Below are 25,253 nucleotides of genomic sequence, written 5' to 3' on the forward strand. Positions count from 1 at the left end.
GTTGTTCCGACTTTTGACGACAAAGGCCAACTAATATTTAAAGTGTATAATGACAATCTAGTTTTCAAATTTTTCCATCATCTTATTTATGACAGTAATATCCTGATATCATGTACTAACGAAGTTTCCCAACTTATTCATTAATCCAGAGCATGCTCCGAGCACAATCAACCCAAAACAAGGACAGGCCACTCACACATGATATGATGTTTCAGGCTTTTCATTAAAGTCAGTATTTTTAAAATTCTATGGGGTTTTTTGTTGGTTTTAATAATGGCTTGAGAGAGTAATTAAATATTTTTATAGGAGAGAATCGAGAAGAGAGGCAATTAAAACAATATTTCAAATTTTGGTCTATTTCTTGGAAAGCTTTCACTATTATTTTACAATTTTTCAAAGAAAACAGAACACAAAACTTTTTCAATGAACTTTTAAAAAAAAATAACTTATAATGTAAGATGACAAAACCAACATAATAATGAAAATGATTTTATGAAGTTACATTCACCAACTCAGTCCAAAATGAATATAATTAATGATAATGATGAAAAGGGAAAGGACAGTTACATTAAATAGGATTAATACAAAAATGATTGTCACACTTCTTTTTTCTTTTTAACAGGAAGAAAAAATCTTGATATTTGTACTTTATGACAGTTGTAAAAGATGAAAATTAAAACCAGAAACATACATAAAATAAAAGTAGAAGATGTCTTTTAAAAATTGCACCAAAATTAACTATTAAAATCTAAACCTAAAAATTATAATACATGTATATACTATCTTAAAATCTATTTTATATTAACTAAAACTTTTTTTATACAGTTCTATGTACAATTATTTTACAAATCAAATATACAGTCTTTACAAAGTCATATGTGCACTAAATATGGCTACTGAACTAACATAAAACCTGAGTATATAGAGAAACAACTTTTGTATATACAAGAGCATCCGTCAAAAGTTACAAAACATATCTGACACATATCAAAATCAATTTAACACACTTGTATTTGCTTTCAAGTTGAAAATAAAATAACACAAAATCTCATCCATCTTCAAAAGCTGATTAGATGAGACAGGAAAATTTAATTACGGATTGGAATATCTATCATATGATACATTATCCTATCCTAGAGAGAATTTCAACAGATTTATTTTCATTGCTTACTACCAGAGAATGAATTCCAATACATGTACTTTTACATACCGATACACTAGAGATACAAGCAAATTTGAGATATTAAAACTCTATTGATAATCATGTATAACATGAGATTCCAATTACAAGATGGTGCATTTTGCACCCATGCTGGTGTGAGCAGAGGTGTTCAGACTGCCATTCAATGTCACTGTTGAGTTAGTTTTTTCTTTAGTTTTCAGTTTCTTGATTTTGCTCTCCTTTTTGTTCTTCCCTTTCAGCAGCACCTCCCTGTTTACAGAATCAGGCTGTACTCTCGCTGGGGTACCTTTTCTTTCTGCCAATTTTCCACTATGAGGCAAAGGAGAGCTCATCTCAGGGGAGACAACCTGTACAGTTTTTTGAGAATTTCCATCTTGGTTTTCTTGAGTTTCAATTTTGGATTCTTTCTCTTTATTGGAATCTTCATTCGGTAGTGAGATCTTTGTCAGTTTAACCTGAGGTGTCATATCTGCTGACATTTTAGTTGTTTTCTTGGCAGACCTTGCTAATCTTGGAGTCTTCATGGGTGTTTTAAATTCCATGGACTCATCAAGGGAAGTATCTCCACGTTTACCGTCGACACTACTTTTTGACTTAGCTGGAGTTTTCCGTGCAGACTTTGCGGACTTTCCAGAAGAGGTTGCTGACACTGCCTCAGTCAGCCTGACCTTCTTAACCTGAGGGGTCTCTGTGGAAAGATCCATTTTCCGTTTTACTGTCAATTTTGGACTTTTTGGAGTCTTTTTGTCCTCTTTCAGTTCTGGTGTCAATGTCACTTTGGATTTCTTCTTTGAGTCTGTATCATTTACTTCACTGTCATCGTCTGATTGCTCAACATTTCTCTTCCTGGTGCTTCTTGATAAGGCTGGAGTTCTGCTCTTCCTCTTCGATGCAGACCTGAGTTGTTTAGAGGCAGACTGGGCTGGCGTCTTCTTTATACTTCTAGGTGTAATCTTTGGTGAGCCAGGTTTAACATCCTCCATAGACTTTGAAGCTTGACTCACTGGGGTCTTTTTGACACTTCCCCTCTGTTTTCTTGTGGAGACAGGTTGTGTATCCTCTGAGGCACTGTATACTGGTCTAGCAGGAGTCTTGAATACAGCTTCCACATTCTCAAGAACAACTTTGGGCTCTTCTTTGGATTTGGCAACAGATCGTCTTGGTGTTTTCCTCAGCTTCTTTTGCACTGGCGTGTTTGAGTCCTTTTCTTCAGATTTTGATGTGTTTGGTTGGACAGATTTTCTTTTACTTGCTGCCTCATTCGATTGTGGAGATGAAACTTTTCCATGTAGAGAAGTTCTAGAAGAAGACCTTTCGGGTGATTTTGGACATACAGACCTGCGAGTTGACACTGGCTTCTTTGTCTCTGCAGTTTCTTCTTTTTCCTTGGTTCCTGTCATTTTCCTGGTTTGACCGCTAGCTACCGTCTTCTGGACCTGAGAACAAGCTTCCTGTAGAGTTTTACCTTTCTGATAAACAGATGACCGCCTGGTGCGCGTCTTTACTCCGGGTGGGGATACCACTTTTCCTGGGCCTTTCTTTGGTTTCTCCTGAGGGGTCACTGCAATGGTTAGCCTTATCCCTCCTTTTCTGCTATGGACGTTGAATATGGAGGACCGTCTGGATCTGGTACCTATGGGAGAGGACCTAATGGGCTCAGGGAGTTTGAACATGGTGTGTCTCCTGGAGTTGGTGGTTTTCTGCGTTGCTGTTCCTGTTGGAATGACTGATTTCCTGCAAAAATATGTATAGATTGAATAAAAAATCATAAAATGTTCAGTCCTTTGCAACTGCTTCTACGACAAATTTTATTTTTCCAGAGTGTATAGCATACACTATGGAAAGATTTTTAAAAACATTTCGGGCAGCTGGATGTTTTACGGAATTCATTAGAGTTTATAATGATATAACAAACTATATGAATTTCAAATACTGTTACAGCATGTACAGTGTAAATGGGGAATAAACACAGTTTTTGTTCAGTGAAAATAACTGTTTTTGCCATAGATATACATAAATCAGATCTTATACAAATAAATAGGTGAAAATTATATTTATACAAGGTAGACTCTGTATTTGCATGAAAACTAACTCTGTGTATCATTTTTGTTTTTATGTTTAGGTTAAGAGAAATATTTTCACTTTTAATAGATCTTGAAAACCTCATGGGCAGAGGTGTGAACATCAAGTTTTCATTTGTGATACAGGATTTTTTTCCTCTCATCTTTTTACTTGTGCTTTACACTCATAGAAATATCCAAAATCCTGTCCTACTCATGAAATAAATTCCATATCCAACTAAATAACATGGAACATGAATATCCTATCAGTGCCAAAAATGAATAATTGATTTTAAATTAATCTTATATGTATTGAACAATGGAATGTTTTCAATCGGCAAGTGCTTTTTCTTTTCTTTTTTTTTCTTTGAATAAAACAATGTCTTTTTTTTTTTATTTCGAACTGCTTTTATTTTCTCTTGCTTGAATTCTGCTTTTTCCTTTTAATCTCTTGTACATAACTTTATAACTCTTGACATACTGATAAAATCTTATCCACAAAGGCCCTCCTTTATTTTTATACAAGTATTGTAATTACATGTATTACTTTATAACAAAAAACCACAGAGGAAAAACTCACACCTTTTAGACTAAGATAATAACTTTACAACAATTTTTTTTTCCTTCAGGGCAAATTTAGAACAAGTTCATGTTAGTTTATTCTCACCTTCCTTTGCGAACATTGTTTAGCGGAGATTCTTCTAACTCAAATTTCATCTGACTTCCCGACACCCAGCCAGGAGTTTTAGGACTGTAAAACTGGGTAGTGGACATCCTGTTGTGAAGAAATAGCATTATGTGTATTATGTATTTATAATAAATCATTCTCTTTTAAAATGTTTGAAATTTGTCCATTCGAAGGTTCATTTAAAAGACAATATACACTGTACTTTATGTACATGTTTTATATATATGCAAATAATCTCTCCAAATCATGAATAGATCTAAGTTACCCTGCTGATTTTTCTGGGGTTTTGGGGGGACCTCTCCTCCGTGGGGTTCTGCTGGACACACCTGGCATGGTTACACTTACCGTTAAAATATAATGACAACATAAACAATTGTTTAAAAGCTCAGAAGGATGAAATAAACTTAACTAGATTTTTTTTTTTTTTTTTTAATAAATATTCGTCTACTAGATCATGTAGGTAAAATTTTATTACATTTTTACCAGTGTAATACTGTAATTTATTCATTGAATAAAAATGATGTTCTGTCACAGTGTGACAGGATATCAAAATGATATCCTTTCAAATTGTGACAAATATCAGAAGTGTGGGAAAACTCACGACTTTTCCTCCCGATAACAAAGAGTGTTGTAAGAAATATTCCTTGGCTTGTTATAAGACAAAGAACGAGTTAATAGACAATTTTGACAGAGATAAAGACAGCGAACATTCCCCCAAATATGTTGCTGAAATTCATGTTTACAATGTTTCTCACTCAGCAATGATGTCTCAACTGATTAACTATGACGAGTTGTAGCCTAAAAGTCTGCATTACAAAAAAAAATGTGTGCAAAGGGAAAATCAAAGAAAATGGTAATAAACAGAAAATTCAATGTGTTGTCATTGAAAATGAAATTTATTTCACTCATGAGTTATGCCTTTTTTTAATATTTTCACATGTGCTTCGCACTCGTGAAAATATCAAAAAATTCTGTCCCACTCGTGAAATAAATTCATTTCCATATTCAACGACAAAACATTGAATATCCTCTATATATCATTCATATCACCCCCCCTTTTTTTTTAAAATAGTACATCATTTTTACACGTGTGCAGCATTAAACATTTCAAAATAATTCTAGTTCTAGGCCTATAAACATTCATTATTACATTACATCAGTGCATATGTTCACAGTTGCTCATGTCTATCTATGCACTTTTTTTTTACAATTAGGGCCTATGAAAAATTGAGATTGGAGCTTTAGCAAACATAGATCTAGAAATGCACAACATGTCCCTATGACATGTTTGATGGCCTATCTCTTCCCCACCATCCTTCATTTCATTTTGTTTACATTCGAGATGTGGATTTACAAACACCTGTTTCTGATATCAAATAAAAGCTATATTATAAAGAAAATAAATATGATTCAAATGCAACTTCTGATAGTTAAAAATACTGGATATACTTTTACTTATCATATTTCAAAAATAATATAAATATGCTTCACACTTACTCTCTTTCCGAATTCGCCGCCGGAACTATATGAAATTTAAACTTCTAGCGTTATCCATATAAGGAACAACAATGGCGATGTTGTGGTTATTTGACCAATGAGAAGTCAAAAATAATAAATTTCAAATGAAAACTGATATATCACTCCGCTAAAACGAAATACGCGTGCTCGATAAATGATAGACTTTTACGTTTTAATTATTTTTTGTTATAAGAAATAGAGGAAATAAAATGTATGAAAAGTGTTTAAAATAATTTAATATAACAAAACAGCTACTACTCAAAACGTGCATACATTTTTTAAAGAACTATATTTTTTATCGAACGGTTTTTACAGAAGAGTGTTTTTCGCCCACGAGTATTCGCGCTTTGACTTTCTAGTAGGAAATGTGAAAAAATACCCCGGGTTTATAAATTTATCGTGCAAACAAAGGTAAGTTTTTGACAAATTCATATCATAGCTTAAAACCATGCTACTCATGTTTGGAAAACAGCGACATTTAAATGAAAATCATGTAAATTGCATGTTGTGTATTTCATGTGTTTTAAAAGCGTACCATAAGCAATGCATAATGAAGTTTCAGAGTCTGAGAGATGTGCAACATTGATCACATTTTTATATTTCTTAATTTTATTTACTGTAGATGTTTCACAATTAAAAATATTCGTCAGACTCTTTGTAGGAATCCATGTAACAGTTTACCAGCTGATCGAAAGTTTGTAATTCGCGGCAGTAAACCTGTGTTAGATCTATTAATATTTTATAAGTCAGGACTGGTCCCTGTGAATTGTTTTGAAGATTCTGTACACATGTTTAAAATAATTCTACAAGGTTATATGAAATGGAACAAGGTTGACATTATTAATATATGCTCTTGTTTTTATGTGCAGATGTTACATGGAAAAATTGTTGTAATAAAAAGGTCAGGTGCAGATGGAGCACAGTTTCCTTTGACTGCTGAGAACTGTGTGTTTGGCAGGTATGAAACAAAATGTTTTCTGGCAATATTTTATAAATCTTGCAGATTTTCATCATTCCCTAAGGGTATATATAATAATCGAACATAAGTCTTTGATTTAATTTCTGATTATAAAGCAAAACATTAAACCCTGTAGACATAATACATGCAGAACAGGGCTATAAAATTTATTCTTTTGTTGTTTATATGATGATTTCTGTAAAACAGGTCCAGTGAATGTGACATAAGAATACAGCTGCCAAATGTATCAAGGGAACACTGTCGAGTGACTGTGGAAAATGGTGCGGTAAGTATGGGATCATCAAAAATAATGAAAAACCAAATCACTTTATGTGATAATACCATGCATGCTCACAGACTAACACTTACAAGATATTTTCATGTCAAGTTAAGATAATTAAATGCCTGTATTAATATATGACAGGGTCATCTTTGAAAAATTTGTTTGGAATCATCACCTTGGGAGGGTTGGGTTCAAACCATTATAGCCTTTAATTTAAAAAAATATATATATTTGATGTCCTTTTAAGGTATATCTAACTAATCTGAGTGACTCAAATCCCGTGTCACTTAATGGAAAAGTTCTGGATGGAAAGAAGAAACTCTCCAACAAAGATGTCTTCACAATCATAGACAGATCATTTAGGCTCGAACTTCCTGAGAACATGCGCAGTGCATCTCCGAAGAAGACCCCTGTCAAATCTCCACACAAGGTATTTTTAGCAACTGCATGCTTTATTATACCCCGCTTGAAAAGTGGGAGGGATAAATTGATCAGGATGTCCATCCGTCCGTTTGTTTTTATTTTGTTCATGTGTTTGTGTGTGATACTAGATCTGCTTAGAATCAATTGTATAATTGATAGTTTGCACTTTTATGAATGGTTGCATTTAAATTGCATGTTGAGCATGAATACTGTAGAATCACAAATTTTCGTTGGGATAAAATTTCATTGTTTTGTTGCCTAGAATAGTTTCGTGGGGATTTGATTTCGTTGTTTTGAAAGTGTCCCTATACAATATATATGTCATTTAAAAATTTTGTGTGGGATTTAATTTCGTTGATAATTGTTAACAACAAATAAACAAAATTTAATCCCCCACAAATATTTCTGCTTTTACAGTATTCAGATTTAAAAAAAAGAATGAAAATAAAACTACATTTTAAATTGGTCAGACCAACATCTGCAAAGTTGTAAAGTTTGTCTACAATTTGCAGAAGAAAAAGAGACATCCTTTGATAATTTTAAAAGGTATAACCGTATTAAACCAAAAGAAACAAAATATGATTAAAAAAATATTTTTCAAATGTAAAACCACATGAATGGGAGATATTAAATTTCAAATTTTCATCACTGGCATAATGCTTTCATTGATTGTTCAATAGTATTGTAGATGCTACTCTAAATGTTCAAAACAATTTTCATACCTGGGAAAAAAATAGATTCTTTTATACTTTTAATTCATTTTTGAAAAAAGTTAAATTATGAAAATAGAAGTACAGCAATTCAAATAAGTAAACGGGGTAGGGAGAAAGAAAAGAATTAAAATTATTGTTTTTGATTGCAATCATTAATAGTTTTAACAACTTTAATTAAATGTTTTCTTCTTGTGTAAGAAAATTTTAAAGATGACGTTGAAATGTTACAGAATAATCAGGAACTATGAGCTTTAATTTAATCCTTGCAGATGAAGGCAGACTCGAAAATCCTTACCCCTAAGGTAAAACCACCAATTGGAACACCTCAGAAGCCTAATACTCCTTCTGCCAAAAGCCCTAACAGGCGTACTTCATTAGCTGCACCCAAGTCTCCAAGCTCAAATACCGCTCCCACTCCAAATGCAAAAGGAAGATCTCCTTCACCAAAGAAAACACCAGCGTCGAATTTAAAGTCAGCGGTACTTTCAGAAACGCCAGCAAAATCTCCAGTAAAGAAGGTGGCAACCCCAAAATCTCAGCCCAGGTCAAGAAGTTCTTCACCAAAGGCAAAGGTAACCCCTGCTAAAACTCCAAAATCAGGTAGAAAATCGAGGAGTGCTTCACCGAAAACCAAGACACCAAACAGGTCACCCAAAGCCAAGACCCCAGTGACATCCACAACGCCAGCTAAAGCTACTGAGGAATCCAAGACAACACCTAAAACAGGAAAAAAATCAAGGAGTATATCACCAAGAGCCGATACACCTGTAGTGGCAAATCCAGCAGAACCTGCAGAGATTCAGTCAACCCCTAAACCAGGCAGGAAATCTAGAAGCACCTCTCCTAAGTCCAAAACACCAAAAAGTGCAACTCCGAAAACAAAGTCTCCTGGGGCCAAGTCACCTGCAAGAAGTGCATCTCCTAAGGCTAAAACCCCTAAAGCCAAGTCGCCTGCAAGAAGTGCATCTCCTAAGGCTAAAACTCCTAAAGCCAAGTCACCTGCAAGAAGTGCATCTCCTAAGGCTAAAACTCCGAAAGTTGCAACTCCTAAAGCAAGTTCACCAAAGGCCAAGTCACCTGCAAGAAGTGCATCTCCTAAGGCCAAAACCCCCAAAGTTGCAACTCCTAAAGCCAAGTCACCTGCAAGAAGTGCATCTCCTAAGGCCAAAACACCTAAAGTTGGAACTCCTAAAGCAAGGTCTCCAAAGGGCAGGTCACCTGGAAGGAGTGCTTCTCCCAAGGCAGAAATCTCTGGAACTGTATCTCCAAAGGTACAGACACCTGTAGCTTCAACTCCTGCCAAAGAGGCTAACGTAATTGCAACCCCTAAGTCTGGTAGGAAGTCAAGAAGTGTATCACCTAAAGGCAAGACTCCTAAGGCTTCACCAAAAGCCAAGACACCTGCAAAGTCTACCACTCCTGTTGTCGGGGAACCAAAACAAACTCCAAAATCAGGGAGAAAATCAAGGAGTGTATCACCTAAAGCCAAGACCCCCAAGGCATCTCCTAAGACTCCTGTAATATCTACTACTCCAGTGGTAACTTCTGAAGAAGCTTTGTCCACACCCAAGTCAGGTAGAAAGTCCAGAAGTGTTTCTCCAAAGTCAACAACACCTGCTGCCACTCCAAAATCTGCACAGAAGGCCAGATCACCTAAATCCAGGAGCCCCTCCCCAAAGGCAAAGACACTGGCTAAATCACCGGCTACTACTCCTAGAGTTACTAGTCCTGGGAGGAAGACAAGAACTCCCTCCCCAAAAGCTGCTGCATCAGCAAACACCACTCTGGAGTCTCCAAGCACCAGCGGATGGACACCAGTTGGTAAGCAGTTGAAATAAATTGTAAAGTTATAATTTTGAATAATTATTATAATAAAAAATTTTAACTTGGTGGTAGTTTAACTTTAAAAAAGATTGATTTGATTCATGAATATTTTTCTGTGTTTAGAAGAAGTAAATGATAATGAACTTGAGCTGACACTGTGATGTGTATGTTCTTAAATTTTAACCCTTTGATTTGATTTTTTTTCTTTCAGTGAACAAAAAGAAAATGGAAAGAAGAGTAAGTTATAAAAAGAAAAAATAATAATTTTAAGCAGTGGTATATTTTGATATGAAATTGAAGTAGTAAATTAATTAGTGTTGTTTTAAACAGAGGTGAACATTTAGCTGACATGAAAGGTGTTAATTAGTGCTGTCGTTGACATTTTTAGCTCACCTCAACGAAGTTGGGGGGAGCTTATGTGATACCCTCGGCGTCGGCGTCGGCGTCGGCGTCCCGGGTTAAGGTTAAGTTTTTTGGAGCAGTTTTCTTTTTAAGTACTTCTTTGTCCTATATTGATTAGACATGCATGGAAGATGTTGCTAGTGAGTTTCATTGTACCAGTCAAAGTTTCAGATGCTGAAATTTCAGCAAAGGAATGACCAGGTTAATGTTTTTGGTGCAGGTTAACATTTTTGGTGCAGTTTTTGGTGTAGGTCTCATTTCCGAGTAACTATAAGCCCTATGTTGACCAAACTTACATGGATGATACATCTTAGGATGCATACTACCAGCCTTGCTTCGGATGCTGAATCTGACCTACATTTTCCGGTTGAGTGAACAGGTTAAAGTTTTTGGTGAAGGTTTCATTTCGAAGATACTTTGAGCCCTATGATGACCAAACTTGCATGGCTGATACATCTTAGGATGTATTCTACTAGACTTGCTTCGGATGCTGAATCTGACCTACATTTTCCGTTTGAGTGAACAGGTTAAAGTTTTTGGTGCAGGTTTCATTTCCAAGTTACTATGAGACATATAATGACCAAACTTACATGGATGATACATCTTAGGATGCATACTACCAGCCTTGCTTCGGATGCTGAATCTGACCTACATTTTCTGGTTGAGTGAACAGGTTAAAGTTTTTGGTGAAGGTTTCATTTCGAAGATACTTTGAGCCCTATGATGACCAAACTTGCATGGATGATACATCTTAGGATGTATTCAACTAGACTTGTTTCGGATGCTGAATCTGACCTACATTTTCCGGTTGAGTGAACAGGTTAAAGTTTTTGGTGAAGGTTTCATTTCCAAGTTACTATGAGACATATAATGACCAAACTTACATGGATGATACATCTTAGGATGCATACTACCAGCCTTGCTTCGGATGCTGAATCTGACCTACATTTTCCGGTTGAGTGAACAGGTTAAAAGTTTTTGGTGAAGGTTTCATTTCGAAGATACTTTGAGCCCTATAATGACCAAACTTGCATGGATGGTACATCTTAGGATGTATTCTACTAGACTTGCTTCGGATGCTGAATCTGATCTACATTTTCCGGTTGAGTGAACAGGTTAAAGTTTTTGGTGCAGGTTTCATTTCCAAGTTACTATGAGACATATAATGACCAAACTTACATGGATGATACATCTTAGGATGCATACTACCAGCCTTGTTTCGGATGCTGAATCTGACCTACATTTTCCGGTTGAGTGAACAGGTTAAAGTTTTTGGTGAAAGTTTCATTTTCAAGGTACAGTGTACTATGAACCGTATAATGACTAAATTGCATGGATGGTACATCTTAGGATGCATACTACCAGACTTACTTCGGATGCTGAATCTGACCTACATTTTCTGGATTAGTGGAAAGGTTAATTTTTTATACAGGTTTCATTTGCAAGTAACTTTAAGCCCTATGTTGACCAAACTTACATGGATGATACATCTTAGGATGCACACAAATGGACTTGCTTCAGATGCTGAATTCGACATACATTTTCCAGATAATAGACCTTGTAAAAGTTATGGGTGCAAGTCTATCACCAAGAAACTATAAGGCTTATATAAACCAGTTGCTTAAATGATGCATCAAGGGATGAAAACTCTCAATCTTGCTTCAGATGCTGGATTTTAATTACATTTTCATGATGAAGAACTAGTTTTTAGTTTTTATATAGGCCTATTCCAAAGTATCAAAATTGCATAAATTTTGCATTTTTGGATGTACACTTTTTGTTGGTTAATTGTGTGACTTAATTAGCCTTACTTAAAGACAACACACGTTGAGGTGAGCTCTGTAATCTCTGATTACCTATGTTTGTTCATCCCAGTAAATAGCTGTCAGTGGTGAATTTATCAAGCCTTGATGTCTTCACTCAGTGTCAAACAGTCATTGATAAAAGAAAGTTTGAGTGTCTTGAATATCATTTAGTTTAGGCCATGGTGTTGTGTACATACTTCTTGAGTGCTCTCTATAACAAGGAATTTATTTTATTAATTTTAGTCTCTGCCAGTTGGAGGACCATTAATAACTACAGGTACAGTAAGAGATTATACATATATTTAAAATATTGTTTGTAATTTTTAAAATTTTTAAAATTATAATAAAGTAAAAAAAATACTGAACACAATTTTATATTATTAATACAACGTTTATTTATTTGTGTCTGAGATTTTTTGAAACTGCATGTGTAGTATATGTATCTTAGGCCCGCAAACTGTATAAATTATGTAAAATGACTTTCTTCATTCAAATTGTTGAGGAATAAAAACAATGCATGAATATTAATTTTCATATTTTACTTCAGCATTGCCTAAAACACCTGTAAGTTCTGGAAAGAAAAGAAAGTCTACAGAAACTTTGGAGTCCAAGTCTAAACGATCAAGAGTGTCTTTCGGACCCAAACTCAGTCCAGAGCATTTCTTGAAGACCCTTCCTCCATCAACACCTGTAAGAAAGGGGGCAACACCCAAACGGCAGACAGCCAGCACAGAGTCGCTGAAACCACTGCTGAAAAGGAAATCTATTGCTACTGCCAAAAAGTCACCTATTAAAGAGGAAAGTCCACATAAATCTCCCAGGGCTAGAGGCCGTTCTCCTGGAAGTGCAAAGAAAGGAAAATCTCCGCAGCCTAAAGCAAAGAGTCCAAGGGCCTCGCCAAAGGCTTCAGCACAGACAAAATCCCCAGAGGCTGTCACCCCAAGCCCTAAGAGCCCTAAAAGCAAATCACCAGCAAAGGCAGCAACCCCCAAAGGTGCATCACCCAAGACACCTCAAGAAACACCAGTTTCCACACCAGCAGCAGCATCTCCCAAGTCTCCTGCTCAGCAGAAGTCACCAAAGGCAAAGTCTCCTGTGCAGAGTAAAACTCCACAACCTAAGTCCCCTAAAGCTACCCCTAAAAAATCACCAGAAAGTCCCAAGAAGGCTGCATCTACAGGATCCTTGGATGAATCCATGGGACTGGATAATTTGTTTCAGTCACCAAGTGTGGTTTCAAGTACCCCAGCTGCTGGTAGCAATAAAAAGAGGAGATCAGCAGTCAGCTCTCAGTCAAAGAAGAAAATGGAGGGCGACAGAAGAGCAAGTACAGGAAGTCTTGCAGGTGTTAAGAGACTACTAAAGACCCCTAAAAGACTGGCAGACACCAGCTATACTGGCATTTCTGCCATGATGGAAACTCCAAAAGCAGCTTCAGTAAAGAAGACCACTCCAAAGGCCAAATCTGTAAAGACCCCTGCAGAAACAAGTTTCACTGGCATTGCAGAAATGATGGCTACTCCTAAACAAAAGGTGGCCTCCGCAAAGAAGAAGACTCCCAGGATAATTGTTGCTTCCCCAGCTGTACAGAAAATTGATGCTCCTATGGCTGATCTGAGGAAAGCAGTTGCCATCCGAGCTATTCATGGCAAGGGAGCAACCCCAAAATTGCCAAAGATGGCACCTAAAAGCTGGGCAGATGTAGTGAAGAAAGGTGTGCCCAAAAAAGTGGTTCCCCCACAAGCCAAGAGAGTTATGCATTTGAAGAGAATAGCAAAGAAGAGTGCCAAGAAGAATACAAGGAAGGTATGTAACAGTATTTCACAGAAAATTTTACAATGGCTTGAACACAAAGTTAACTGTATTCAGTGTGAAAGGTGAAATTTGCTAAAATCAAGTATCATTTTTTATACATATTTATCCTCCAAATATATAAAGTGTTATTTCAGCAACAGCTAAAAATACTAACAACAGTAAAATTTATAGATTTTTTGCGTACATTTCAGTCCATTGCCAAGACACCCAGAACCAAGGCAAGGGCCACTGCACCAACAACTGGACATGCAGATTCACCAATGACTATTGTCATAGGCAAGAAGAGAGTCAAAACTCCTACTGCTCTACCTAAGAAAGGAAGGAAATCAGTTGGAAAATCCAAGGTATTTTTTCCTGTACTATTTATAGTGTGCCTTGTTTCCCATCTTGGAATCAGAAAGTGTCATAATTCTAAAACATTTCTAAGGAAATGTCATATTTGTATTCTACCTTGTAGGCAATAAAGAACAAGGCAGTAAGCCCATCAGGAGTCCAAGAATTGTTTGCCACGCCCAAAGGGAAATCCCCAACAGGCACTCCACTGAGTACAGGAACCCCCCACTCTCTATTCTCTGACCTGCCAGACACTCCCGTTGGACCTGGAGAAATGGCCGTGTCACCTCTGTCAAACAGCGTTGCTGCAGCAAGTCCTCGTCTGGGTGGCATGAAGAGGCTCTTTGCTCAGCCTAAAAATGTACAGTCACCTAAAAGTCCACTGGGAATCAAGGATTTGATGAAGGTATAAAAAAAATATTTTTAAAGAAGCCTAACATGCTTATCTTCAAAATTCTAACAAGTTTTCTGTAGCTTTTGGAAGAGCTCTTTAATAAAATTTGCTTTTGAATTTCAGACTCCTGGATCTTCAAGACCTTCATCAGCCAAGAAGAGTCCTAAAGCTTCATCAACCAAGAAAGCAAAGAGTCCAAAAGCCTCATCAGTGAAAAAATTGAAGAGTCCAAAGTCCACAAAATCGAAATCCCCGGCAACTAGGTAGTGATCAGTTTATGTACATAGAGAAAATGAAAAGAAAAAAATTGAGCTTTTTAAAGGTAACAAGGTAATCGGAATTGGATTTAAATTATTTATATTTTCCTAAGGAGAGGGACAAAGAGGGGAGCCAAGGTTTTAGCTACCCCACCACAGCCCACAAAGAAGATTCGTGTGGAGGCCACCCCAGAGGAAAAATCTGTTGGTCCAGAAGTAACAGCTGCTGTAGCCACCCCTGCCTCCCCAGCTCCTGCTAAATCCCCTGTAGCTAGAAGAGGGTGGGTATAAATCAATACAGGTCTGAAAAATCAGATGTAATGATATAGATAAAGAAATAGTGTGTGTATTTCATACAAACTTGCTTTTTTAAGGAAAATATAAAAAGATATAGTTTCTAATTTTTTGTGAAATGAGTTTCATGCTTATAAAAAAGTTAAAGAGAATGGAGAAGAAACTGATCCAATTTTTATACATATTACAGAGGCAGAACAGCAGCAAAGAAGACTCCTGCCAAAAAAGCAACCCCAGTCAAGCAGAGGAAAGGTAAATAACATTCTGGATAAGGAAATCTTCAAGTGCATGCGTAGCATTTTTATACCCAGATACCTGAGATACAAGGAAAAACAAAGAATTTTTCTGTTCCCTTGTTTACCATATCAATTTTTACATGGTAACATTTAATTTTAAATGCTGTACTTTATTGACAAAAAAAAAAATCATTTGAACTTCAATATGTTTCTCAAATTCCTTCAAAGCTTTTATAAACTTTAACCAAAATAATCCTGTGTACTTTAGAAAATTTCAATTTTCATTGGTCTATGGAATTTTCTAAATTTTAGTATGTGCAGACAACATATATATAAGCATTGCCTGTATCACTTGTTTCATTAAAAAAACGAAGAAGCATAAAAAATGATAGTCATAAGACAAAAAAAATTACAAAGGTTGACTACAGTTATTATACTGTGTATTTTATTCATGGTAGATGCCCTGAAAAGGAGAGGAAGACAGACCCAGGCGACTGTTCCTGTGTCTCCAGCAACAGTGCAGACATCTCCCAAGCCTGTGGCCATTGTGGCACCAATGAGTGCTAAGAAAAAAGTTGAGGAAGAGGTGGTGAAACCAGTCAAGAATGGAAAGGATAAAGAGCCTGTGGTTAGCATCACACCAATGAAGAAGGCTGTGGAGAAAGAGCAGAAACGTGCAACAAAGGCTTCTGCGAAGAAAGCAGCAACACCTGTCAAGGAATCTCCCAAACCTACACCTAAAAAGCGTGCTACAAGAGGAAAGGCAGCTAAAGTAGCCACTGAAGAGGAGAGTACGCCTGTTAAAGTTAGTCCAGTCAAAGGTAGAGCCACTAGGAGGAAAGCTGCAGCAAAACCCACACCAAAGAAGGCAGCTTCTCCTGCTAAACCAGTTGCACAGAAAAGAGGTAGAGAAGTAGCTAAAGAGGATGAGGTTGAAGCCGTCGCAAAACGTCAGAAAATGGAGGAACCTGCTTCCCCTGTCAAGGAAAGTCCAGTGAAGGGACGAGCAACTAGAGGAAAGAAAACAGCAACTGCTAAAAAAGTTACACCTAAAAAGGCAGTCAAGGCAGCCTCGCCTGCCAAACCAGCAACACCAGCAGTTAGTACTAAAAAGAGGACAGTTCGGGGAAAGAAAGCTGCAGAAGCAGAGACACAAGAAGTAATAGCAGCAACTCCTGCAGTTAGTCCTAAAGCTACCAGAAGAGGTGGAAGGGCAGCCACTGCAAAGAAAGCAACTCCTCAAAAAGCTGCAGCAGTAAAAACTTCAGGGAAAGAGAAAGTTGCCACACCAGCAGTTAGTCCAAAGACAACCAGAAGAGGTGGAAGAGGGAAGAAAGCAACTCCTCAAAAAGCAGCACCAGTGAAATCTGCCGTGGAAGAGAAAGTTGCCACACCAGCAGTTACTCCCAAGACTACCAGAAGAGGTGGAAGAAAAGCTGTTGCAAAGAAAGCAACTCCCCAGAAAGTAGCACAAGTGAAAACTGCAGTAGAAGAGAAAGCTACAACCCCATTAGCAAGTCCCAAAAAGAGCAGAGCAACCAAGCGTAAAGCAGAAAAAGAAGCTACCCCAAAGAAGGAAGCACCAGTTGCAGTGAGTCCAGTGAAAAGAGCTACAAGAGGTAAAGCTGCTAAAGCAACACCCAAGAAAACTGCAACTCCTGCTGCTTCTCGTAAAAGAGCTACTAAGGGAAAAGCATCAGAGGGCCCAAGTTCACCCAAACAGCAGAAAACAACTGAAGAGCCTGTTGTTGTCAGTCCTGTAAAAGCAAGGAGAGGGAGAGGAAAGGCTGTTGTTACAAAAGCAGCAACTCCAAAGAAGGCCATCAAGAGCAAAGCTCCATCTCCAGTTAAAGATGCACCTGCAGAAGTAACACCAGAAAGGCCAGTCACAAAAACTACGCGAGGCAAGAAAGCTGCAGCCCCAAAACAAAGTAAAGTTGCTACACCAGTGAAAGAAGCCAGTCCTGTAAAATCAAGAGCAACCAGAGGCAAGGCAGCAGGGAAGCCTGCCAAAGCAACACCTAAAAAAGCAACAAAAAGCAAGGCAGCTGCACCTGAGAAATCAGTTCCCACTCCCAAGGTTTCCCCAAAGAAAACTAGAGGCAAAGCTGCAGCAAAATCACCAACTCCAGCTAAAAGGACGACACGGTTACGAAGGAAGTGAAGTGTGAATTCTGATATTTTTTGACTGCCAATTCTTCGTGTAAAAAATGTATTTTATGTATTTATTGTAAAAGTTTTATAAATGGCAATCTCATCAAATGCCGGAGATATTTATATAAATATTTACTGGTGTAAGTAACAAAATTTTTAAGAATGGGCAATTTTTTTTTTAATTCAGGCAGCAGCCACAATTGTGTTCATTAGAGTATTTTTTTTAAGCATTGGATGTACATTCTTATCCAGTTTGAACCTGAATAATTTGGAAACAATCTTGAAGATGAAAATGTCCATTTTACTTTTCAGTGGCAAATAAGATTGTATATTTATTCTGTGTATATTGTGAGAGAGTAGTCAGTTTGCATGAAAATTCAGGTAATTTTAGAATTGTATAGATATTTATGTATAGTCATCTCAAAACTTTCTTTCTCTCTCTTTTTCAGTCACTTTTTCATGTACCTGTATTGTGTTCAAGAAACATTACATATTTTTATGCTGATCATTTTATTAATCCTTCATTTTATAATCTGCTTGTTATGGTAGTTTTGATTTATAGTGTTGTAACCATAATTTTATCATCTGATATTTTTAGTAGTGCAGATCATTTCATCATTGTGTATGTTATCTTTTGTCCTTGTGCATTGATATTAGTATTTATGTAGCCAAAAATAGTAGAATACAGAGAAAATACACCAGCAAAGCTGGGAATAGATTAAGTATATCATTCATAAGGATTTTGTCTCGCATCCATTTTTTATGGTGCCAACAATGTACAACCAAGTTTGCATTTAATCAGTTTTGACTAAAGTTCAATTATAAGATTTGACAATGATTTTTATCATCTCGTATCTTCAAATATTACAAATTTTACATTAAAAAAAGGGATTAATACCACTTGCAATTCTCTGTAGATGGGTTTCACCTTTTGGATGAAAGAATAAAATATGGAAATAATTCGTGATTTTTTTTTTCTCTGTTGCTGCCTAATCTATAAAGGTAAACAAAGAATTTACCCTGCTCTCATTGTCTCTGTGGGTGAGATTTTTTTTTTTGGCACATTGTGACAAATATGGACATCCTGTCATATGTTTTTGTTGTTGAAAATTGGGTCAAACATGAAGGTCGAAAGGTCAGAAAACGGCATCCTTTAATTAAGGAATGAAGCTTATTTCAACTTATGTTATCCGATATAACATAACTTGGGGCAGTTTACGCTTTATAAACCGCGAAGCGGTTTATAAAAAAGCGTAAACTGCCCCAAGTTTTGTTATATCGGATAACATAAGTTGAAATTAGCTTCATTCCTTATAATTTAATTCCAGTGTAGACAATGAGACAATATTTCCACCGGAAAAAGACTTCAAATTGAGCATTATTTTAAAAGTAACGTCAAGCGGAGTAATACGTTTTTGACGTAACTCATTGTGACGTAGGCAAGTTATGTTATCCAAAATATTATATGTTCCTCTGAATGATTCAGCCAATGAAACTGCTTGATACAAGTGAAATTAAATTATTTTGAAATATCTTGTCACAGGTAACAAATATGAAGGCCTTATCTCTTCTCAAAAGTTTTTAAGGAGGAAAAAATATGAAAGGTACAGTGTAGGTCAAACCTCAAGGTCATGGGGTCGTAAATAATGTGTTTAGAAAGGTCTTGTCACAGGTGGTGTACATGTGAAATAAAGTCCTGTCTCTTCTCATTCAAAACTAGATCAAACTTCAAGGTAACTTGGTCAAAAAGCATGCAATAAATTATTAGAAAGGACTTGTCACAGGTAATATATAGTTATAAATTTAAACCCATATCTCTTCTCATTCAAAAGTTATGGCCGATTTAAACTTTTTAAAATAATGTTTTTTAAAAAAAAAAGTTGGAAGTATGTCAAATTTAAAAAGGTCTCGAGGTCAAAAATCAAAATGGATTTAGAAAGGTCTCGTTACAAGTTATACACATGACGTGTAATATGATTGAAGTCCGATTGAAGATCTGACCAATTGCAAGGTTTAAGTTTGTGTGATGGACATGGGCCCCCTCCCCCCTCGCTTTCGCGATTTTCCCATTTCTAAGAACGAGGGCGCTTTTGATTGGCATTCGGCAGGAATCTGGGCGTAATTGAAAAGTGAAAATTTTATCGACATGTCACATGAAATTTTTACATTTTTTTTATTTATCGGGTTCCTGTGCCACAGGAAAGAAAAATATTTTCCCGAAATTGAGCTTTGATTTGCTAAAAAATAACTTGAAAATTGGCCAGATCAGACATTTGGTACAAAATGGTACATTTTTAAACATGTTTTTTTTTTTCTATCTCTGGGTCTTCTCTCCATTATTTTTTAACGTTATTTGTATGTAATTTAATTCAAAGAAACGAATATACATTTTTGAAAAATGGAGAGAAGACCCAGAGACCACGAAAAATGAACTTTTCCCCAAAAAATCCAAATATGTAAATGTGGTGATCAGCTCTGTTTGTGTAGCGGCGATAGCTCAGCAAGTTTTGCTACCTGTTCAGTGCACTTGAAGTGAAAAGTTTTTTGGTTCGAGCCTTGCATGGGGCGTTAATTATTTTTTCATGCAAACAACCATTTATTTTGTCAGTTTCGTTTTATATACTGATGTATTAAAATTTTGAATTAGATAAATTTTGGTTCAGTTTGGTTCTTGAGCGAAATCAATTCCAATCTTCTTTACTTTAATGTACATATACACGTATCAAGAATCCATACATTAAATATTTAGGTGTTAATTTTTGTGAAACATTACTATGTTATAGTACCCCCTAGGAAAAACGGACATATTGAATGTTACAATCTCACAAAGTCTTTCAAACTTAATGAAAAAAAAAACCTATGGACGTGTTTGTAAAATCTGACCAGCTATGTTCAGCCAACCAAATTATGGACATTTAAAGGTACTTGGACACAGATTTGAAGTCAATATTTTCTGTACAATATTACGACTTAAATATTTTAATAGCAGTTCACACAAAAATTAATAAAAAATCTTATTTCATTTAAAAATCATTAAAACTTCAATTTTTTTGCGGGTTTGATTGACACATCCTTGCACTTTCTCAAAGGATGACTGCACTTAAGGAAACTTAGAAATTGCGACATAATTGATTTTAAAACTGGGCATATTTCTTTTAATGGTAGAAATGGCCAATGTCTTAACTGCAACTTTGTGTAATTACGTTAATTAAAAGTTCGTATTAAAGAAGTTCGAAGTCGTTTTTATTGGGAGGGGTCATCGCATATTCTGTAATCTCCATAGGATAATGAGTACGCCCACCTTTTTACAGGCTTAATACATAGTCAGCGCATGTTTGTCTATTGTTCTCTTTTTTATGGTAGTTGTATATTATACAAATATGGACTCAATGTAGGTCAATATGCATTTATAATGACCCAGGATGACAGATATTGACCGAAGATACATGTAGTATATCGACCGAGGGCGCTAGCCCGAGGTCGATATACTTCATGTATCTGAGGTCAATATCTGTCATCCTGGGTCATTATAAATGCATATTGACCGTGCATTGAGTCCATATTTATTATATTATATAAATAATAATTTCCCAAATTTATTAGTCAATGTATATCATCCTATTATTTACAGAGATAGTATAAACCATAAATAAGTTGAATGTAAATGTTTCAGAACTCATTGAATATTACTCAGAGGAAATTGTTTCGGCAATAAATTTCCCAGATCATAATTATGACGCAAGATATCTATCTCCGAATAACACAGAGTCAGAGGTCCCCCTCCTCCAGATTGAGAATCGCTCTCGTTTACACTTGCAGACGAAATGCACTGACAAAATATAAATACCTATGTCTTCTAAGAATAGATACAATCTTACATGGCATGCTTGTCTATATTTTCTTTCGTCTCCGTAATCGCGTAAATAGCGTCAAAACTCTGCTCGCCGAGTGGAAAGGTCGAACTCAACTATGAAATGGTATTTGCTTATTATTCCCGAAAAGTATTCACAAATATCCTAGTAATTGTTTTGTATTATCAGTCTCAGAGTACTTCACTATATGTTTTAAATTTTCCTCACCTACAACTTGCGAACTTCCATGTTTGTCTAAAGCGAAAGTGAAAACGAGGCAGCTCGTGCGAGTCATTATTCGCTTTCAGCGGTCGTTATTAAAAAATAAGTACTTCGTATTGACCAATCAGATTACCGGATTTCACAAAGTTATATAATATTTATATATATTACCTCATATTTAAAGGATATCAATAGACAAACATGCGCTCATGGTTAAAAAAGAGAAAAAACTGTTTCTTCGTGTGTTCACTTTCTCTATGGGTATATTCGATTAAGCGACACGGTTACACGAGTCACTAGAGTTGTAAATAAAACAACCTATCTTCGACACGGGTGATCAACTCGTGTTACGCGAGTATACTCCTCAGTTTACCTGGAGTAACAGGTGAAAGAAATGGCGGGAAGTGAAGTCGCATTGTTAATGCGAAAACTGTTTCTGCATAAATTTGTCAGTGTTTGTATTAGAAATTTACAACGTCAATGAAAAAAGTCTGCATTATAATTTTGTTATCCCTCCCTTTTTTTTTTAGTTTTTAGGTCAACCTCTTAAAATTACGGCTGTGTTATCATTGGTGGTTTTTAATTTATTTTTTTTTTTAATAAAATTTATCTTTTTTTTTTTTTTTTTAAAATCTGCCTATAATTATTGCCCGAACCTCTGGGGCCCGTCTTACAAAAGAACTTACGACTAAAACCAAAACCTTATGTTGATTATAAATTTTTGAAAATTAACCTTTTTGGAAATTGTTACCATAGAAACATTCTAAATTCTTTTCAAGAAGAGTAAAATCGCAGAATCAATTTTGGTCTTAGGTGTAAGCTCTTTTGTAAAACGGGCCCCTTGATTACAAAAATGTCTAATAGATGCATATTGATTCACTAAAATTATTTTGATAGATTTAACAATCGCAGCATAGATATCTCGTGTTAATTACCTTATGAAGTTAAATTATTATTATTAATAATTCAGTTTTAACATAATTGCAGGATCAAATGTGAGAGCAATTTCAGTTACATGCATGTATTACAATGTAATCTTATGAATATTGGGGTCGGGTCCCCAGAACCAACCGGTTCTTTGTTTACAATAAAATTAATGTTATAAGTATATAGAAATTACCTTTTCAGCCTTTAATTACAATCGTAATAATTATTGAACAATTTCATGTGTATTTTTTCAAAAAAAAAATTTAGTTGAAATATTGAACATTATTTTTACAGACTCGAAATTAAAATCTACAGCAATGTAAGACCATGAAAAACACATACGCTCAAGTTTTCTTTCTTTTTTTTTGTAAAAGTATATGTCTATCACATCCTATGACTAACACTATATTAATGAAAAATGTCACCTATGGTACTTTTCTGACCAATTATTATAACCCGTGCAAAATTTTGCCGGGGGGGGGGGGGGATACAGGCACGAGCAGCTGGTGGAAGCGCTCCCCCCATTTTTTTTTCCAAACATCTCTTTCCTTTTAAAAATCTTCATTGAAAGACCACCGATTGCTTCCTCCCCCTTTTTATTACAGTAAAGCCAAGCAAGGCTGAAGTCGTATCGTATGAATAAAATTTGGTACTGAAGGAAGTGGAACCTACATCTTCTTCCTACAACTAAATAGAAGTGTCGTTTTTTTCTCTGGCTTGTCCGCCCCCCCCCCCCTTCAAAAATGATGGTACGTCACTATTATATTTAAAACTATTTCCATGTAAGTTTTACAGGATGATTCTGTTCGTCAATACTGCTGATTCTGGTTCAACCGTGAGCTTTCCTCTTATTGTTGAACCCAGATTCTTTTAAAACCTCACCAACACGAGTTACAGTTTTGTACTTTTATATAGAATCAGCAAGGAATATACTTTTACATGAGTTTGGGATGTATCAGCACCGAAGGTCTGATTCCAACTGACTATAATTTTTTCACAACAAAACATACTTACTGAACAAAGACAGAGTAAAATAAAAGGATTAACAAAAGATATATAGAAATCAAGTATCAAACAATTATTGAGCGAATGGTGACATTTTAGCAGTATGTATATAATAGAGTTAAAGATTAAGTGTCAATAAATATAAACAGATGTCAATTAAAGAATTAACTGTCCAATCTCTGACTATGCTTCAGGTGGGATTAGGGCTGTGCGGAATTTATATAATTTATCACATTTGCCGAAATATAAGGAAACTTTTGACAAAAATTTACACAAAGTCCGAAAAGTTAATTTACACGGTAATTTAAAATAAGTCCAAAAATGTATTTTACACCGTAACATATGTATTTGGAGACATTCTTATGGAACGCCATCATTGCCTTATAGCATAAAACTATGCATTCATTATGTCAATCTATCATTACGTGATGTGAATATATCTTTAGGTTATGTCAATTTTTTATGGGGTGATGTAAAAATATCTTTACATCATGTCAATGCTGCATTACATGAAGTAAACACATTCTTCCATTATGTCGGCACTTTATAACTTGAAGACCAAAGTTCATTATGTGAAGTGAAAATATGTTTACATTGTGTTAAAACTTTATAACGTGAAATGAATATTTCTTTATATTATTTCATTTCTTTAATATGTGAGGTCAAAATTGCATTACGTCAAGTTAATTTCGTTTTACATGTGCTCTATGATTTAATTTATCATTACATTAAGTCAAAGTCCATTCCCTTTTGTGAGTGTATATTTCTATTACAACAAAGCATTATTAAGTGATGTCAATGTATCTTTATTTTAGGCCGAGGTCATCACAATGTGAGGTGAAAACATCATACCTTTATGTCAGTGCTTTATTACGCTAAGTAAAAAGGTTTTTAACATAATGTGAACATATATTATGGAGACAGTCCCGGCGTTCCATATTATATCAACACTTTATTACATTATGTCAAAACTCCATTCCTTTATGCGGATATTTAATAAGAATATGTTAACTCTTTCTTATGTGATTTAGAACTTTCTTTACATTGTATCAATTCTTTATCACGTTGATTACAAATGTTCATTACGTGCTGTAAAATACATTTACGTTATGTCAAAGTTGATAACCGTGTTTTCACGACTGTGAAGGGGGGGGGGGGTTCCTGATTAATTAGATACATTATATGAGAAGGGGGGGGGTCTGACTTCCTCTTTTTTCCGACATAACTTTATCATAGAAAATGTTCATTGAAATTCAGCCCCACTTTTTGCTGAAGTATAAGGGTAATGTAGTATATTTGGAATTTTTTTTAGGATTGATCGAAGTAGGACCCCCCCCCCCCTTCACCCGAAATAGGATTTTCAAGTTTGGATTTCTTTTTCTTTTTTTTGTACCATATTTTTTTCTGGCTGACAAACCTCCCCCAACCTTCAAAAACGATTCAACTTCACTGGAATTAGTCATTTTTCAACCATTCCAGGACCAGAATTCTGTTCCGAAAATCTACCAGTCCCTCACTTTAATCAATTGACCAATTGCCTTAGTAAAGATGGGCTTATATCAGTGGCGATCTTGGGTTCTTGAAAAGAGTAGCTAAAGGGGGGACGATAAGGTGAATGAGTTGGGGACCAGGGGGTGAAAGCCCGGAAGCTCTCAGGCTTTAGATTTTTTTTTTCATAAAACGTTTCAACTTATTTCAGTTATACTTTATGTAAAACTAATGCAATGTCCTACAAAATAAAATCAGTTGATTAATTTCATGCATATTTCGGTCACTAAAGATGGGAGGGCGGGATCCCCCCTCTCCCCACCAAACCACCAGTGCACGTATGAAATACCATGTGTTTACACTTTTTTTTTTAAAAAAAAAAGGAGGGTTAAAGACTGATAAAAAGCTTAGGACAGTGTT

General features: G+C 35.7%; 2 protein-coding genes across 3 annotated transcripts; one reads left to right on the top strand and one right to left on the bottom strand.

The window, feature by feature from the left end:
* Positions 1-681: 681 nt before the first annotated feature.
* On the bottom strand, positions 682-5,466 carry LOC134243352 (triadin-like). The gene is made up of 4 exons (XM_062725609.1): positions 5,423-5,466; positions 4,197-4,271; positions 3,911-4,018; positions 682-2,917 (listed from the first exon to the last, which is right to left on the bottom strand). The coding sequence occupies exons 2-4, from the start codon at positions 4,262-4,264 to the stop codon at positions 1,285-1,287; spliced, it is 1,809 nt and encodes a 602-aa protein (XP_062581593.1). The 5' UTR covers positions 4,265-4,271; positions 5,423-5,466; the 3' UTR covers positions 682-1,284.
* Positions 5,467-6,943: 1,477 nt separating this feature from the next.
* LOC134243353 (proteoglycan 4-like) lies at positions 6,944-17,749 on the top strand. 2 transcript variants are annotated; one of them, XM_062725611.1, is made up of 12 exons: positions 6,944-7,120; positions 8,096-8,863; positions 8,894-9,647; positions 9,862-9,887; positions 12,101-12,134; positions 12,405-13,663; positions 13,864-14,016; positions 14,130-14,411; positions 14,523-14,662; positions 14,770-14,937; positions 15,141-15,202; positions 15,645-17,749. In XM_062725611.1, the coding sequence occupies exons 1-12, from the start codon at positions 7,073-7,075 to the stop codon at positions 17,348-17,350; spliced, it is 5,400 nt and encodes a 1,799-aa protein (XP_062581595.1). In that variant the 5' UTR covers positions 6,944-7,072; the 3' UTR covers positions 17,351-17,749. The 2 variants fall into 2 exon arrangements, with proteins under 2 accessions (XP_062581595.1, XP_062581594.1); XM_062725610.1 differs by having other exon boundaries at positions 8,096-8,335; positions 8,366-9,647.
* Positions 17,750-25,253: the final 7,504 nt, after the last annotated feature.

This window comes from Saccostrea cucullata, unplaced genomic scaffold, assembly GCF_032062105.1.
Source record: "Saccostrea cucullata isolate Sc308-1 unplaced genomic scaffold, CSIRO_AGI_Scuc_v1 ctg3611, whole genome shotgun sequence".
NCBI lineage: Eukaryota > Metazoa > Mollusca > Bivalvia > Ostreida > Ostreidae > Saccostrea > Saccostrea cuccullata.

What these genes read in the sequence shown, in the direction of transcription:
- LOC134243353 (XM_062725611.1), top strand. Translation starts at nt 7,073, where the DNA reads ATGCGCAGTGCATCTCCGAAGAAGACCCCTGTCAAATCTCCACACAAG. An exon ending in TCCCCTGTAGCTAGAAGAGG is followed by an intron (nt 14,938 to 15,140) that starts GTGGGTATAAAT and finishes TACATATTACAG; the next exon opens with AGGCAGAACAGCAGCAAAGA. An exon ending in CCCAGTCAAGCAGAGGAAAG is followed by an intron (nt 15,203 to 15,644) that starts GTAAATAACATT and finishes TATTCATGGTAG; the next exon opens with ATGCCCTGAAAAGGAGAGGA.
- LOC134243352 (XM_062725609.1), bottom strand. Translation starts at nt 4,264, where the DNA reads ATGCCAGGTGTGTCCAGCAGAACCCCACGGAGGAGAGGTCCCCCCAAA. An exon ending in ACCCCAGAAAAATCAGCAGG is followed by an intron (nt 4,019 to 4,196) that starts GTAACTTAGATC and finishes TCTTCACAACAG; the next exon opens with GATGTCCACTACCCAGTTTT. An exon ending in AACAATGTTCGCAAAGGAAG is followed by an intron (nt 2,918 to 3,910) that starts GTGAGAATAAAC and finishes ATATTTTTGCAG; the next exon opens with GAAATCAGTCATTCCAACAG.